Source organism: Lagenorhynchus albirostris, chromosome 6 (assembly GCF_949774975.1).
Source record: "Lagenorhynchus albirostris chromosome 6, mLagAlb1.1, whole genome shotgun sequence".
NCBI classification, from domain to species: domain Eukaryota; kingdom Metazoa; phylum Chordata; class Mammalia; order Artiodactyla; family Delphinidae; genus Lagenorhynchus; species Lagenorhynchus albirostris.
In genome coordinates this window covers 115,044,762-115,059,009 of record NC_083100.1, presented here as the reverse complement: position 1 = coordinate 115,059,009, position 14,248 = coordinate 115,044,762, and the positions used below count along the sequence as shown (strand labels likewise).

Here is a 14,248-nt window from a genome sequence, read left to right as displayed (position 1 = left end):
GGGAAATAAGTGCATCCACTGTAAATCTTTCAAAGTAATTTAGGAAGGGGCTTGCATACATAATTTAACTTAGTAGTAAAATCATGATTTATTCCAAGACTCAATTCCTTCTTCACATTAGTGACCTTGAGACAGTTTCCCTTACATCTCTCCTCGTATTCTTCCTACTTCTGTCACTTCTCCATTTCTTAAGAAATATTATACATTTAAATTTTTAATCATGTATTTCTAGTTTAAGGTAATCCATGGCATTTAGGGGAATTTAGAGTAAGTGATCAATTAAAATAACTGAAAGACACTTGAGTTAAACCTAGTATTTTTCCCATAGGTTTCTTTTTTCCTAGAAATGTGTTAATAAAAATAGAAAAAAATGTAGAGAGAATTTTCAAATATTTACTTAATAAATATTTTTAAAAAGTGATTGGTTTTATCTCAGTATTGGAGACTGCCATTTAGTCTAGCGGAATTAACAGTATTATCTGTCATCAGAAGTATTACCTGTTTTTCTTAGTTACTTAAAACACAGTCAAAATAATATAATAAAGGCAGTGATGGCCCCCATTGTAGGTTTTCCAGTTCTCAGAAATGGCGTTAGATCAAGTCTAATACTTAGGTTGGATGTTGGTAATTAGAACTCTGTTCTTTTTATCTTGGGTCACTTGAAGACTGAAATTTAGCGAAGTCTTAAGAAGTCTCACTTGGGAAGTACTTTCAAATCGAGCCATTTTCTGCTATCCCATACTCTGTTCACGGTAATGACAGCTCTTGCTCTTAGCTCTACATGGAAATCGCTGTCCTTATGGTGAGCTTTTTCAGGGCAGAGATTGGATCAAAACAAGAGTTCTTAAAATTTGACTATTCAAAATGTGTGCTAGGCATGATGATAAGTGCTTCATACATTTCATTTAATTCCTGAAACAATCCAAAGATTGAGTAGTCCATTTTACACATGGAAATATAAAGGCTTAGCAAGGGTTAAGTAAATTATATAAGATGGTAAATGACATTTGAGGTTTAAACAGATCAAGTTCACTTCAAATCTTTTTACTAATAACCATTGTATAGCACATGAACACTAAACATAGTACCTACATGAATTAAATTATATTTAACATATCCTTTCCTTGATTCCAAATAAAACTGTTCTGACACTGTACCTGTGCGCCTGTTGGACAAAGCTCACTTTGTCTCGTGGTTATTTCTTCCGGAGGGAGGGAGTATATGGTAGATTGTAGGTGGAGATGAGAATTTTTGTGATTCACGACGCTGCTCAGAGAGGAGGGCAAACTAAAACACTGATCTGTTTTTCCTAAGAACACAATTTTGGTTTTTTGGTTTTTTTCCTTTGGGCTTTTCATCATATATTCATTCATTCATTCATTCAACAAAGTACAAGAAGATGGCAGATTTTAAAACACCTCCACGAGGGAATAATGGTATTCTTTATAATATGTTAAGTTTAATTTGAGCTGGTTTGGATTTTCACATTTCCTAATCAGTATTACTTGGTTTCCACATTTCTAGAACGGTCAAACATTTTTTTTCTTTCTGAGATTTATGGGCAGAATTTTGAAAATTTATTATACGTCTTCATTTCATTTATAATGAGGCTTTGGCTGGATTCAGAATTCTAGATTCAAAGTTTCTCCCCCACGTTAGCACTATCAAGATTTTGTTCCTCTGTCTTCTTGCTGCCAGTGTTTTGATGAGTATTATGGTGGTTGTGGAATGGCCCTCAGTTGGGTTTTAGCTGATATTTTTCTCATGATTGGTTTTGGTTTTATGGGATTTGGGGAGGTAGACCACAGAGGTGAAGTGCCATTTTTATCACATCAGAGCAAGAGGGTGTATGCTATCGACATGACTTGATGTTGACTTTGGTCAACGGGTTGAAGCAGTGTTTGTCAGAGTTCTCCAGTGTAAGGCTACTCTTTCTCCCCCTCTCCATACAGTTCTCTTTGAAAGGAAGTCGTGAAGCACAGCCCACACCAGAGGGGTTGGGAATTACGCTCCACATCCTTGAGGGTGAACCTAAGTTATTTGGAATTTTCACGTATGAGAAATTCAGCTCTTCTCCCCCTCTTATTTATTATTTATTTATATCAGTATGGGCTAATGAATATTTTATTGGAATATGTTTTCACTATGATGGAAACTAGATAATAGGACCAGCTCCCAGTTGAGGTTTTCTCCATTATCTTATTTTCTGCTTTGAAACAGAAATGAAGATAATTACCAAGATCCAGTTGGAGTGTAATGCCATATCAGAATATTCATTTGTAGGAAAAGTTTTAGTTATAGGTAGAAATCACACAATGTGCTGGGAATCATGTGATATATACTTAACCCCAGCAGTGTTTAGGGGTTCACATAACCCTTTTGTTCTGGTACGGGTAAATTTCTATAATCTTGCCATTGTTACCTTCCTTTCTTCCAAGAGGTGAATAGTAGCAGATGGAGAGGATTATATAGGGAACCACATTTACCAAAAGTGTGCAGATATACCCAAGAATAGTCTGGCAAAACTCAGAGATTCAAAGTACAGTTGATGCTGTGCATGGCCATGATTGCCATGGGGTTAATTAATTCTACTTTGACCAAGATTATGTGTTGCTTTTATGTATCTAAACTTCAATGTAAAAAAACAGTCTCCTTAAGATGGCCAACTGGGTGAACCATATTTTTTACCTTGTTTTCAGAAGGAAGGCTTACTCTAGAAGTACCCTAAAGTATCATTATAAATGGTTTTGCTTTTTCTTTATTAGGAGTTTCAATCATGACTTCTGTTCATTCTTGGCCAAGCTACCTGCTGGCACTAATAACTTTATTATTAATGTCGCATAGGTACTGCACTTTCTGGTAGTCCTGCTCATTCTTTTTTTTTGCGGTACGCGGGTCTCTCACTGCTGTGGCCTCTCCCGTTGCGGAGCACAGGCTCCGGACGCGCAGGCTCAGCGGCCATGGTTCACGGGCCCAGCTGCTCTGCAGCATGTGGGATCTTCCCGGACTGTGGCACGAACCCGTGTCCCCTGCATCAGCAGGCGGACTCCCAACCACTGCGCCACCAGGGAAGCCCCCTGCTCATTCTTTTAAAGGATTTTTTGGATTTACATTTTCTTTCTGATTTTTCAAGCAATGGCTATATGCTTTTCTTCTTGATCCTTTAAAAGAATATTGTGTCATCTGTATATTACTATTGAATTCTGAATGTGTGCAGAAATGTTTACTAGAGAACTTTGACTACGCACGTGCTCACACACACACACACACACACACACACACACACATGCACACACATGCACACACCAGTGTACCCTTTCTTACAAAGGACTTTGTGACTGGTTTCTGCGTTGCGTGGGACCCCAGGTATCTCCCATCCCAGACAAATGGCTGAAGTGCTTTGATATATTGATTGTTAACATCCAGCAATTGGGGGAGTACAACAACAATGAGGCTGAAAGAATATTTGGTTGTTGCATTCCTTTGCTTTAATCTGCTTTGATAAATAGTCTCCAAAATAGCCTTGTACTTTTTTGAATACTTTAAATTTTTAATTGGACTCAGAAATTATATACTTAGTCATATATTCATAATTTTTTTCACTTTATGCCAGAAGTAGTTACATGGCATTAATCTTATGAGATGTGTGTTTAATTTCAATTTTTAACCTACTTGACAATTTCATTTAGGTCAGCCTTTGTCAGTACCATGTAAATACATGGTACAAATAAATAGAAACCATTTTACTTGCATATGCAAATTAAATATATAAGTTAAGTAGAAGATGGGCAAATTTATGATGTGCCTACCCCCTGTGCCATTTGAGTTTGTTTTTGTTTGTATACTGGATGCTTTTCTGACACCGTATGTTTAACTGTTTTTTATAACACTTTTCTGTGTTCTGTGTCAGCTCTGTCAGATCCTTACATTTTGCCATACTTATTTCTGAATTTTAAAAAGAAGTACACATTACACACATTGCAGATATGGTTAAAGGTCCCTTTAGTTGCTCCTCTCCTGCTCCAGAGGTGTCTGCTGACCTGAATTTAGGTTCATCATTGCCAGACCACATCCTAAGCTAGCATTTCAAAATTTCACAGATTGGTCTTTTGAGGGACTTGGAAGTATTCTGAGAAAAAAAGGCTTGCGGTCAAATTTTCACCTACAGATTTGTAATACATATTGAAAGCACTGAAGGCTCTCAGACATGAAAAGAAACTTGTCAATTTTTAAAATTCAGCATTGCCCAGCTATTTGACCGGAGAAACCCTTCCCCCATGATTCTGTGCACTGTTGTTGCTTGGAATATGCTTTGTGTAAACACTGCCTAGAGGTGTACTCTTTCCAAAATTTATTTTCCATTTAATTTTATAGTTTTTTACTAATGTAACTTTCTAGATTTGAATGACAAAGATAGTAATTACTTCCAGTTGATGTTCAGTGTTCGATCAAATTTAAAATCATTCTGCAAAAAAGGAAGGTAAAAATGTTAATAAATTGCATATTCATTGACCAACATACAAGTTGCTTATGCTCCTTAATTTTTTAAATTCTTGATTCCGCTGACCTACTGAAGTGTTTGGCTATTGACCATGGCTACACATACCCTTTGCCTTGAACTGATCTGTTACATTTTATGTTCTTGTGGCTGGAAGTAGCTTGAGTTTGTTAATGTTTGACACACTTTCTTGAGTAACAGTTCTTCAGCCGTTAATGTTGTACAAGGTGGCGCTTAAATTTTGTTTGCTTTTTTTCCTTCCTGTATTAGAAAATCTTGGTGCTTTTTGTAAGCTATGTATAAAAGAAATTTTCCTTAAGATTTGTTCATATAATGGTCTGATCCAGGAAAAATAAAATGGGAAAATGGACACTATTTCTGACCTTCAAATAAAACTCTGTATCTTGATTTTCAGACTGTTCACCGAGCCTTGGGGGCATATGCATTGTCTTAAGGCAGGGCTGTTTACCTGTGTGGGATGATAGGTCCCTTAGGATCTGGTGAGGCTGTGGAGGAGAGATGAGGTTCTTGAAAAATGCACAGGGGCACAAAGTCTACATACAACTTCACAGAGGCCAGGGAACCTCCTCGGATAAGGGAAGAGTACAAAAACAGACCTTGTTCCCTTGTTGGCTCCTAGCGTTCACTGCACTACACTTTACGATTCTGAGATTGGAAATTATTAATCAACAGGAAGACTCCACTTTCTACAAAAGTAAGTCTAGAGCTGTTTGCCAAACAGCTAAGGACCTAACCATCTGTCCTGTTATTCTCAGAATTTTAGGGTTTATTAAGGAGTCTCTGCATTATATTTCTAGGATCTCCTTTAAAAACAACACCACATTAAGCATTTTGTCATTAGGAAAAATATTATTATTTTTTGCATTCTGCACCTTCCTATTTCAAGCATAGTCATGTAACATTGTTTTTAAAAGAGGTTTTTTTTCTGTTTTTATTTTGTGGAGAGGGTCTCTAAAACACCTGCATTAATTGTTTGCTGGCTTAATTTCAGTCTATATTCAGAAAACATTTATGCTAAGTATTAACTTTTTTGAAAGTTATTGTACCTGGACTGTGTGATTCCACAGATACTTCCCCAGTGTTCAATTCTATTTCATTTGGTGGTCACATATTTTAGAGGTTGAGCACCCATAATAGGAACCCAATAAATGTTGCTGTTGAGCACACTTATTTTGAATTAGTGAACAAGTGAAAGATAGATGAATGTGTGAAAGTATAATCAAGTGGAATAAGTAAAATTACTGTTTACCTCCCCATTTGGTATAAATTCTAATGCACAATTAATGGTTGCTTTCTGCAAATAATTATGAAATAATAAGCTAAACAATTCTGGCATGTCAGACACAGGTTAATCCACAAAGCAATGCCACCAGTGTCTCAGAGATGCTAATTCTGTCACTATTCATCTAGCTAGCACCCTGAGGGAATGTTTAGCTAGCAAAGAAATGATGCAGAACTCATTGCCCTCAAAGCTTAAGCTCTGAGAGTAACCCAGTATGGTTAGATTAATTTGGAATTTCTTTGGGTGGAGTTGGGTCATGGTTGCCACATTTAACAGGACCCTGGTCTTCGAAGTCAATCTGGTTACTTCTCAGATAGTTAAAAAGTAATTCTTTTTTATGTGTTTATCTTTAGATTTTACCCCTAAATTCTTTTCTTGTACAGTTCTGAGAGATGGAAAGGTGTGTAGAAGTTTGCCTTCTACACCCTCAGTTACATTTGAGCAAGCAGAATTTGATAAGTGAAACAAAACAAAAGGACCTCTTCTGCCACTTCATTTGGATGTTATATTTAGTGAGGTGAAGGGAAGATTGGAACGGGAAGAAGGCAGTCCTGGCCACCTGGCCACTGGCCTAAACCCTTTTAGGCCTCAGTTTTCTCTTGTAAAAATTACAAGGCTGTATAACTTTGTAGGTCTTCACTAGCTCAAGTATCAATTGAAGGTAATTTTTTTGTTGTTGCTATTCATTGTGTAACTGAGATAGGGAATAAAAATAATGTGATTATGGAAATTCAAGGAGACTTTCTTTAAAATGTCTAATTACAGTCTAAATCAGTGTTGTCTAATAGGACTTCTTGAGATGATGGAAATACTCTGTGTTTATGCTGTCCAGTATGCTAGCTGTTAGTCACAGGTGGTTGTTGAGCACTTGAAATGTCGCTAGTGTGACTGAGCGACCTAATTTTTAATCTAAATTAAAACATTTAAATAGCCACAGGTGGCTAATAGCTACTATATTGAACAGTGCAGGTTAAGTTCTTAAATATTTATAAGCATTCAAAGGGAATGTCACGTGTAGATTTATCATGACAGTCTTGTTTTTTATTTGATGATTTTGGCAGTTGGGATATTTTAGAATTTGGCAGTTGTACCCCCAAACCTCAATATTGAAATCTTTCTTTAAGCATAGTTGTAGTTGCAGTATGGCCGAGCTACTTGTTACCTTTCCTGGGGATCCTAGAGTTTTTACTTGGTAACTCTGTGCCCACATCACTGGCTTCTTAAAGCTCTGCCATCCTACTAAGGATTGTACGTGTTTACTACAATCTGCCTTTAGACTCCTGTCAGTCCCCTGCAGGGCTCTACGTTTTCCTGTGTTAGGCTTTATAGTATCTGGAGGAGGTTTGGTGGTGTTGAGAGTTGTATCTTTGTATTTTTTATGGGCTTGATTCTGAAACGTTTAAATGCCACTTTAAAAAATACTTGGTCTTTCATTGGCAAGAAGTTTTCAGTCCTAAAATCTTGAGCCATTAGAAAGATGTTTTTAGTACTAAAATATCTAGGCCAATAAAAAACAGTTGTCACATGAATGAATTTTCCATTAAGTCTGTGTTAATTGCTTTAGCACTGCAGATACTACAGTCTTAAAATTTCCATGTTTGGGGGTAACAAAGAACTTTGAATGATTCTATGCTGAAATTCTGGACCTTTGAAATGATAAAAATTGTTGTAAAGGCGTTCTTTAGGGTTAATGGTTGAAATTGATAAGCCATGTGTTTGGGACTCAGTCGTTTTTCTACGAGATAATAATTTATATAAGATTAAGTTTTTATATATAGCATGCCAGGTCACAAAACCCATATTATCCTTGAAACTTAGTTCAGCCATAGCGAGTCCAAGAGCTTTCAACGAAAACTTTCATTCCCACTGAGGTTCTGAAGCACATCTTCCCGGGACCACAGGCACTGGTTAGTTCTGTATTGACAAACACAGGCGCTAATTGATGTCAGTCAGTCCCTTGAGTTTTGAATAGAGGGAAACCAAAGCCAGTTGACATTAAGTAAAGTAATAAAAGCGCATGTTAAAAACTTCAAGCAGTACAGAAGAGTAAATGACTTCTTCTTATTCCCATACCATTTCTTCTCCCTAAAAAACTATTAACAGCTTAAGTTTTCTTTTTTCCAAATGGGGCTAAATTACACCTTGCTTTTCTGCTTATATTATTTAGAAGTCAGGTTTATTGAGGTGTAAGTTACATATGGTAACATTTACCTTTCTTTAGGTGTACAGTTCTATGAATTTTGACAAATATATACACCATAATCAAGATACATAACATTTCAGTCCCTCCAGAAAGTTCCTTCTCACTGCTTCATTTTTTTTTTTTTTTTTTGCGGTACGCGGGCCTCTCACTGTTGTGACCTCTCCCATTGCGGAGCACAGGCTCCAGACGCGCAGGCTCAGCGGCCATGGCTCACGGGCCCAGCCGCTCCGCGGCATGTGGGATCTTCCCGGACCGGGGCACAAACCCGTGTCCCCTGCATCGGCAGGCGGACTCTCAACCACTGCGCCACCAGGGAAGCCCTCACTGCTTCATTTTTGAAACCACCACCATAATCAAGATATAAAACACTTCTGTCACTCCAGATTCAGTTTCAGCTTCAGTTTTAACAGCCGTATAGTATTCAATTATATGGATTTATCTTAATTTTTCTAAATATCCCCTCACTGATTTATATTGAGGTTGTTTCCAGTTTTATAATTCAAACACGGTGTAATAAATACCTTTGTATATAAATCTTGGTGTGCTTTTACAGCTACAAACATAGGGTAAATTCCTAGCAGAGGGATTACAGAATTAAAGGTGGTGAGCATTTAACATTTTGATAGGGCCAAAAGCCTCCCTGCAAAGTCGTACTGATTTACTTTCCAACCAGTTATGCATAAGAGCGTCTGTAACTTACTTACACTGGGTGTCACCAAAATTAATTTTTGCTAATTTGATGGATAAGACATTACCTAGCTAAGTAACTTGCATTTTTTTTCTCATTTTAAAAACATATCAAAAAGTTCACACACACACACAAAAATCTAACCCATGTTATTTATGGTTAAAACCACAGTATAACATTAGAGGAAATGTGGATAGAAAAATTTTACCTTTTTTCTCACAATCCCAATATGTTTTTCATTTCCTGCTTATTCGTATCTACATTTTTGCAAATATATGTGTACATTTTTATAGTCATTCTCATAGCATATGCACAGGTTGTGCCTGTGTTGTTTGCTTGTAAAAGTTCCCTTTATTTCATGAGCATGTTTTTCTTTGTTCCCAGAGTCTTCATTGTAGTAGTTGTATGTTTCTTTTGTTTTGGGACTGTGGCACAGTTCATTTAGTCATTCCACTTCTAAAATTTTTTATACTTTTAAACTTATGAACAAGGCTTCAAATACCATATTTTAAAAATAAGAGTTTTTAAAAATCCTTGAAAATTATTTTCTTAGGATAGATTTCTATCAGTCAGATTCTTCTGGATCTAAATGTATCATATTGACATGAGAGGGTAGAATTTTATCATTTGAAATAGTTTTTGTCACTTCATTGGGAATTCAGTAACTTTTTTCCCTGGAGAAGGAAGCAGTTGCATATCAATTTGCTTCTATGCCAGCTTAATCTATTTATTCTTTTTCATGAAAAATTATGAAAATGACATGCTGCTTGTAAAGATTTCATACAGGTAATCAATCTGTTATCTAGTAAATAAAATTTTTTAATTGTATATTTTTCTCAATAGATCATTTCATGTGTTTCAATATTTTACCAAATAATATACAGTGAACTCTCCTTACCCTTGTTCCCAGGGTACAAGGGTACCAATTCCCCTTCTTGGTAGCAGTCAGTATTATCAGATTCTTTCATATTCTTTCAGACATATTCTATGCAGTTTTTTTTTTTTTTGCGGTACGTGGGCCTCTGACTGTTGTGGCCTGTCCCGCTGCGGAGCACAGGCTCCAGATGCACAGACTCAGCGGCCGTGGCTCACGGGCCCAGCCGCTCCATGGCATGTGGGATCTTCCCGGACCGGGGCACGAACCCACGTCCCCTGCATCGGCAGGTGGACTCTCAACCACTGCGCCACCAGGGAAGCCCTATTTTATGCATTTTTAAGCAAATGTATGTGTGTGCTCTGTGTATGTGTGTGTGTGTCTCTTTTTAAGCCACAAATGTTAGCAACCTGCACATACTTTTTTGTACATATTTTCTTAGATTATTTTATTTGTATTTAATTTTTTTAAAGTAGATAATACATATACATTTTTCAAAAGTAAAATAATGTAAAGGCTTGAATAGTCCCCCTTCTATTTCAGTACCCTGTCTGCAATGTACCGCCCTTTGGTGAGTCTTTATGCATAGAGAAGCAAATAGGAAGGTACATATTTTTGTTTTCCTTCTGTAACTCTCAAAGTAACCTTTCACACGTAATCAGGCAGTATAGAATAGGCATTAAGAGCAGTGGCTCGGGGGCCGGTTCCCTGTATTCAGGTGTCTGCTCTGCCACACATCATCTGTATAATCGTGGGCAACTTTTTTAACCTATCTGTGCTTTGTAATCATGTAAAATGATGACTCAGTATACATTCTTTGCTTAGAATAGTACCATACATAAGGAGTATATGTGTTTGCCAGTAGTATTATTTTTATTATTAGGGACAGTGACCAATAAAATAACATCCACGAATCAGTTCCAATCAGTTTGATGTATATTAGTGATATATATGGATATGGGTAAATTCATTTAACAGAAAGGGATGGATGGGATTTTTCACTTGTTTGAATTCTACTGAAATATTTTTGAAAACTTCCTAAAACAAAAGTGAAGCAGCTAAAATACATTTTGTTGTTCTTTTCTTATGGGTTGATAGTTTTCTTGTTTTTGCATATACTTCTTTAAACTAAGCTCAACTTTCTTTATGTAATAAAAGTGTCCCAGAGAAGGTGAGGGTAGAAGTGGCAGCTAAGAATATGAACATTTTTGCATAGTGCATCACATTTTAAAAATACTTTCTCACGCACTTTGTACTCAAATTTGGTAAAAATACATACGTATCTATACATAATATTTAATTTCAGGTGATAGTGGCCCATAAAGTTTTAAAATTCCCTGGCCATATCTTTTAAGGATAAAATTGTTAATAACAGTAAAAGTCCTTAAGGCAAGCAAGGGGCTGGGGGACTGAATTATATTTCTGTCCAACTTTTCCATCCTCAGTTCTTAATAAAAAATTAAGGCAACAACGAGACCTCTTTCCCCTTTCCCACCTTCAGATCCTAGTTACAAAATAATATATTTTTATTATAGGAAATATAAAAACAGAAGACACAGAAATAAGAATCACCTTAAAAGTCCTATCCAGCTTAGTATTATAACAGCTTGGTGTCTAGACTTCCTGCCTTTTTTCTCTATATAGATATGCACACACAGTCACTCGTTATTAATTTGTTTGCCTTCTACAGTGATGGCATCAGGAATGCTATACACACTGGTGTTTGTTTTTTTTAATAAACTTAGTATCATGAACATTTTAATCATGCCATTAAATTATCTATAGAATCATTTATAATAGGTGCATCATATTCCATTGAGCACATATGCCATGCTGAAATTTATTCTGTAGTATATTTCCTATTCAGGAGCATTTAAAAATAAACTATGTCGGTCAACATCATTATATGCCAATCTTTTTGGACACCCATTGTATCCTGATGATCAATTCTGAGACGTGGAGTTTAGCGGGTTGCAGGATACGTACTTTTTCCGAACTTTTAATACACGTTGCCAAGCTCCTCCAGAGAGTTGGTATCTCCCGAGCGCCAGCCCTGGGATGAGCTTTAGATAAGTCCTTGCCTACTTGAGATGCGAATTTCCCTTCTGCATGGTGCACATTCACTCTCCAGCGCCTCTAGAACCATCTCTTCCTTCTTCCCTACTTCCCTATTTTTCTATTCTTCTGTATCCTTCCTGCTTCCCACCTCATACTCCATAGAAGCTGGATTTGAGCCTGGTCAGAGAAGGAGCCCTTTCAAATGCTGTTTACCTCCCTCTTCACCTGCTTCTTAGTGCATTTGCTATATAAAATACTCTTGAGGCTCTTTTTGTACAGCAACAAGTTTTCAAAAATCATGCTCATTTTTTTCAGTTTTGTAAATTCTGGTTTTCACTTTCGTAATTTTTAGTAACGGTTAATCTGTTGCGTTTTTGAAGCAACCTCATGCTCTAGCACAGTGGTTAAGAGAACTATCTCTATTCCTACAGACAGGGTTCAGATTCCAGCTCCTGTTATTGTTGACTAGCTTTTCTCAGGGTTTTGAGAGGATTTAAAGAGGTGCTCGATACACTGCCTATCATATAGTGAGCACTCGATAGACTAACTTTTATTGGCATCTCATCTGACATATGTGTGAATGAAGCAGGGATTATTTTTCCCATTCTGCGTTTCAGTAAATGGGATCAGAAAGATGGAATACTTTTCGTATTGTCACATCTAGAAAGTGGTGGTGTCTCAATCTGAATTTAGGACTTTTGATCTGTAGGGACTACTTCAAAGCAGGAAAGCTAAAGTGAATGACAAGCATTGTTTCTAATAATTAGGACAATACATAGAAGATCATGAAAAGTTTGCACAGCTTTACAGGGGCTTCCAAAAATCTTGACCGGCCTACCAGCAAGTACGTGAGAAGGTGAGCTTAGTTCCAGGAGAAGAGGAATGGTCCCTGTGCATTGTGGCATAGGAGGAGAGGTTGCTGTACCCAAAAGTCTTCCAGACACAAAGGCCAAAAGAGTTTGTTTTAAAAGTTGAAGATGACTGAGTACTAGGATCAAAACATTTAATAGGTTTCTCTATTTTGGTTTAACTTAGAATGGAGTCCTGTTTGAAATATCTATGCTGATTAGGTTTTTATCTTCACTTGTTTCCGACAGGGCACGGTGCTGATGTGAAGTGTGTAGACTGGCATCCAACAAAAGGGTTAGTTGTTTCAGGAAGTAAAGATAGTCAACAGCCAATCAAGTTCTGGGATCCCAAGACTGGGCAGAGTCTTGCAACACTGTAAGTGATAGGAACCCCACCTTGGTCCCTAAACCAAGGGGAGCAAAGCTGCCTGTATTCTTTACCTTTTAGCTTTTCTTTCCTCTCATATATTCCTGAAAAAGTAGTGTAGACAACAGATGGACTTACACCTAGAGCCTTCTTATTTATTAAATATGATTTCTCTCTAAATTCCTAATAAAATAAGGCTTGATTTTTGTTCTGCCACATACATCTAAATTTAATTTGGGCGTCACGGGGGTGGGGAGGAGGTGGTTATTGCTACTCTTCTAGCTTTACTGTTTCCTCATCATAATACATTTTGTATGGAATTGATGTGTGTGCCATTGTTTTTAAACTTTTGGCTGCACGGCATGTGGGATCATATTCCCCAACCAGGGATCGAACCCACGCTCTCTGCATTGGAATCGTGGAGTCATAACCACTGTACCACCAGGGAAGTCCCGACATGTGTGCCATTTGTTAGACACAGCCCAGCTTTCTCCATCTCACTACATCTACTTATAGAGAAATTTTCCCTTCATATTTGAATCAGTTCTCAGTTTTTATCTGAGGTATTTAGTTATGATGCAGCCACATCATAAAAAATTTTCTCTTTGAATTATCAGTAAACATTCACAGTTCTATGAATATGTTGTTAACGTTTTTTTGACTAAGCAGCTGTATCCTGGTCCTTCTGATTGGGAATTGAGCTATACCCAGAGTGAGCTGGCTGGAGCAAGGCTGCCTTGTTGCACAGCTCCAGTGGCCACAACCAAATAGGACGCCTTGTGAATGGTGCTCCTTGGAGATGTGCATTGTGCAGGCCTCAGCGGTTGCAGAGTCTTTAGTTCAAATTAACCCTCAAACTATCTTGTGTCCTTTTTAAAATTGCTTTGACTTAATGAGAGAAGCTTCATTGAATTTTTAAAATTGAATGAGCTTTATCAAATATTAATTTATGTGTTCAAGTGCTTCCCCTGCGTCACAGATAAACTTTTCTATCCAGTTGAAGTTCTCCTATTTTAACTAGTTAGTGAAAGCTGTGCTTAGATAATGGACATTATTTCTTTCTGTCTTTGACCTATTTCTTTCACGTGTACTTTTAACCATGGTCCTATAATGTTACATGCTTTATTACTTCTAGGCCAAAGTTCTTGCCATCTTGACTGCCATGTGCTTTTCAAGAAAAATGGCCATTATATTGATTTATACTTGTTTTGAATTCTGACAGATTATTTTCTTGGTACTTTGTTTGTAGTCATGCCCATAAAAACACAGTAATGGAAGTGAAATTAAATCTCAATGGTAACTGGCTACTCACAGCATCACGTGACCACCTCTGTAAACTTTTCGACATCCGAAACCTGAAAGAAGAGCTTCAAGTCTTCCGAGGTCATAAGAAAGAAGCTACAGGTCAG

The 14,248-nt window shown here is 37.1% G+C and overlaps 1 protein-coding gene across 15 annotated transcripts in view; it reads left to right on the top strand.

Moving 5' to 3' along the window:
* The window catches only part of WDR33 (WD repeat domain 33), a 103,930-nt gene that overhangs the window by 69,918 nt on the left and 19,764 nt on the right, over positions 1-14,248 (top strand). For 14 of the 15 annotated variants that reach the window (XR_009541204.1, XM_060153087.1, XM_060153085.1 and 11 more), the window contains exons 8-9: positions 12,722-12,848; positions 14,089-14,243. Coding sequence is in view for 14 of the 15 variants with exons in the window: in XM_060153087.1 (XP_060009070.1) it covers positions 12,722-12,848; positions 14,089-14,243 (282 nt within the window). In the remaining variant the exon portion in view is untranslated. Of the gene's footprint in view, positions 1-12,391; positions 12,482-12,721; positions 12,849-14,088; positions 14,244-14,248 lie in introns of those variants that run through there. The other variant, XM_060153096.1, reaches the window with a different exon arrangement.